The sequence below is a fragment of the Zeus faber genome (genome assembly GCF_960531495.2).
Source record: "Zeus faber genome assembly, chromosome: 12".
NCBI classification, from domain to species: domain Eukaryota; kingdom Metazoa; phylum Chordata; class Actinopteri; order Zeiformes; family Zeidae; genus Zeus; species Zeus faber.
The window spans coordinates 32,011,530-32,014,029 of record NC_137196.1 but is presented as its reverse complement, the minus strand read 5'-3'; the positions used below and the strand labels follow the sequence as shown (position 1 = coordinate 32,014,029).

The 2,500-nt window shown below is 50.8% G+C and overlaps 1 protein-coding gene across 2 annotated transcripts in view; it reads left to right on the top strand.

The window, feature by feature from the left end:
* The window catches only part of efr3a (EFR3 homolog A), a 76,205-nt gene that overhangs the window by 48,785 nt on the left and 24,920 nt on the right, over positions 1–2,500 (top strand). For both annotated transcript variants that reach the window (XM_080011303.1, XM_080011302.1), the window contains exon 10: positions 1–122. This exon is cut by the window's left edge and continues 46 nt beyond it. In XM_080011303.1, the coding sequence (XP_079867429.1) occupies positions 1–122 (122 nt within the window). The remainder of the gene's footprint in view (positions 123–2,500) is intronic.

The window sequence follows — 2,500 nt, the reverse complement described above, 5'->3', positions numbered from 1 at the left end:
GATGAGCGTGGACCTGGAGCTGGGAGAAGCTTCCAGGAGGAACTCGGCGTCCAGCGTGTCGTCGGGGCGCTGCAAGGAGAGCGAGGAGCGCATCGTGCAGAACGCCGTCATCCAGACCATCGGTACCAGGCTAATTACAACCTTATTACAGCATTTTCATTACCTTATTCTAACACCCTTACAACCTCATTATTACCCTATTCTAACCTTATTACAACCTTATTATTTCATTATTATTACTTTATTCTAACTATATTATTACCTTATTACGCCCTTATTATATCATTGTAATTACCATATTCTAACAATATTATGACCTCATTACAACCTTATTAGATTCAAGAGGTTTATTTGTCGCATACATATACATACTTTCATACATATATGCAGTGAAATGCAACGCACCCGGTGATAACACACAATATGTTCTAGACTGAACACAGTAGCTACCTAAAAAATTCTACTTGACTAACTAACTGATTCCTAAAACGTAATGCAGTAAGTCGAATACTATAGAATATAATTAATGGCCTATGTGTGCAACTCAGTAAGGACCCCTGGTGAGGTCAGCATTGACAGTTCTTATGTCTTGATGTAAAAACTCCGTCTCAGTCTCTGTTCTCGCTGTGTGGCTGTGGAGGCTCTTGCTCCACCACAGCAGCTGGAACAGTCTGTTGTGGTGGTGGTGAGGATCCTTCATGATGCTGCAGCTCTGCTACTACACCTCCTGGTGTATAAGTCCTGCAGGGAGGGGAGGGTAGTTCCAGTGGTACGTTGGGCTGAAGGCACCACCCTCTGAAGGGCCCTTCTGTCCTGAGCAGTACAGTACAAAGCAGGCAGTGATGGTGCCTGTCAGGATGCTCTCCACTGCTCCACAGTAGAAGTACTTGAGGATCCTCACCGAGACCCGGAATTTCCTCAGCTGCCTGAGGTGGTAAAGACGCTGCCTCGCCTTTCTCACCAGTGTGTCTGTTTGTGAAGTCCATGTGAAGTGCTCTGTGATGTGGACTCCCAGCTACTTGAAGCTGCTCACCCTGTCAACAGAAGTCCCATTAATTACCAACGGCGTGTGCGTCCTCAGTTGTAGTCCACGCCTAAAGTCCACAATCAGCTCCTTAGTTTTGCTGACGTTCAGGTGTAGGCTGTTGTCCTGGCACCAGAGTGACAGGTCAGTCACCTCCTCACAGTAGACCCTCTCATCGCCGTCGGTGATCCGGCCACCACCACGACAACGGTGTCGTCAGCAAACTTGATGATGGTGTTGGAGCTGGACCTGGCCACACAGTCATGTGTGGCCAGGGAGTACAGTAGGGGGCTGAGGACGCAGCCCTGGGGGGGATCCTGTGTCTAGGGTGAGGGAGCTGGACATGTGCCTCCCCACCCTAACCCCACCCTAACCACCTGGGGCCGCGCTGAAAGGAAGTCCAGGATCCAGGCACACAGCAGAGTGTTCAGTCCTGGCTCCTGCAGCTTGACAGTCAGTCTGGTGGGGACTAAGGTGTTGAAAACTGAACTATAATCGATGAACAGCATCTCACATAGGCCCCCTTCTGGCCATCCAGGTGCATGAGCGTGGTGTGCAGTACCTGGGAAACTGTGTCATCCGTGGATCTGTTCTGCTGGTACGCGAACTGCAACGGGTCCAAGGTGCGGGGGAGGGAGGCACCGATATAATCCTTAATCAGCCTCTCGAAACACTATATGACCACAGAGGTGAGGGCCACTGGACGGTAGTCATTCAGGCAGGCAGGAGAGGCGATCTTTGGGACAGGAATGACGGTGGACCTCTTGAAGCAGGACAGGACCACTGATTCAGCCAGGGAGATGTTGATTATTGTAGTGAGCACCGGGGCTAGCTGGTTATCACAGGTCTTCAGTACTCAGCCTGATATGCCGTTTGGGCCGCAGCTTTCCTGGTGTTCACCCGCACCAGAGCCCTCCTGACGTCATGCTCAGACACAGAGTGCACGCTCATCCCCAGCGTTGTTACTCCAGTTTGCTGGCGAGCTAGCGGTGTTGTTGCCAGAACTTAAACCGCGCATAAAACTAGTTCAGTTCGTTGACTAGGGAGGGACCAACCTTCGTGGCTGGGGAGGAGCTGCTCTTGTAGTTAGTAATAGTCCACAGCTCCTGCCACAAGCGTCTGGTGTCCCGTTGCTCCATCTTTAGCGTAACTGTGTCTCTGTACGTCCGTTTAGCGTCCTTCACCGCCCTCCGCAGATTGTATGACGCCACTTTGTCAAGAACTTTTTTTAAGGTTCACCATGTTAAAGTCCCCAGTCACCACCACAGTCGCGTCAGGATGTGTGTTTTGAAGTCCGCACAACACATCATACAGGTCCGACAGTGCTGTGTTGGTATCTGCTTGCGGTGGAATATAAACGGCTTTGATGATGACTGTGCTGAATTCCCGGGGGAGATAAAATGGACGGCATGAGATGCTCAGCTGTTCCAGGTTCGGCGAGCAGGAGCGGGAGAGTCTTGGTGTTTTTGGAGTTAC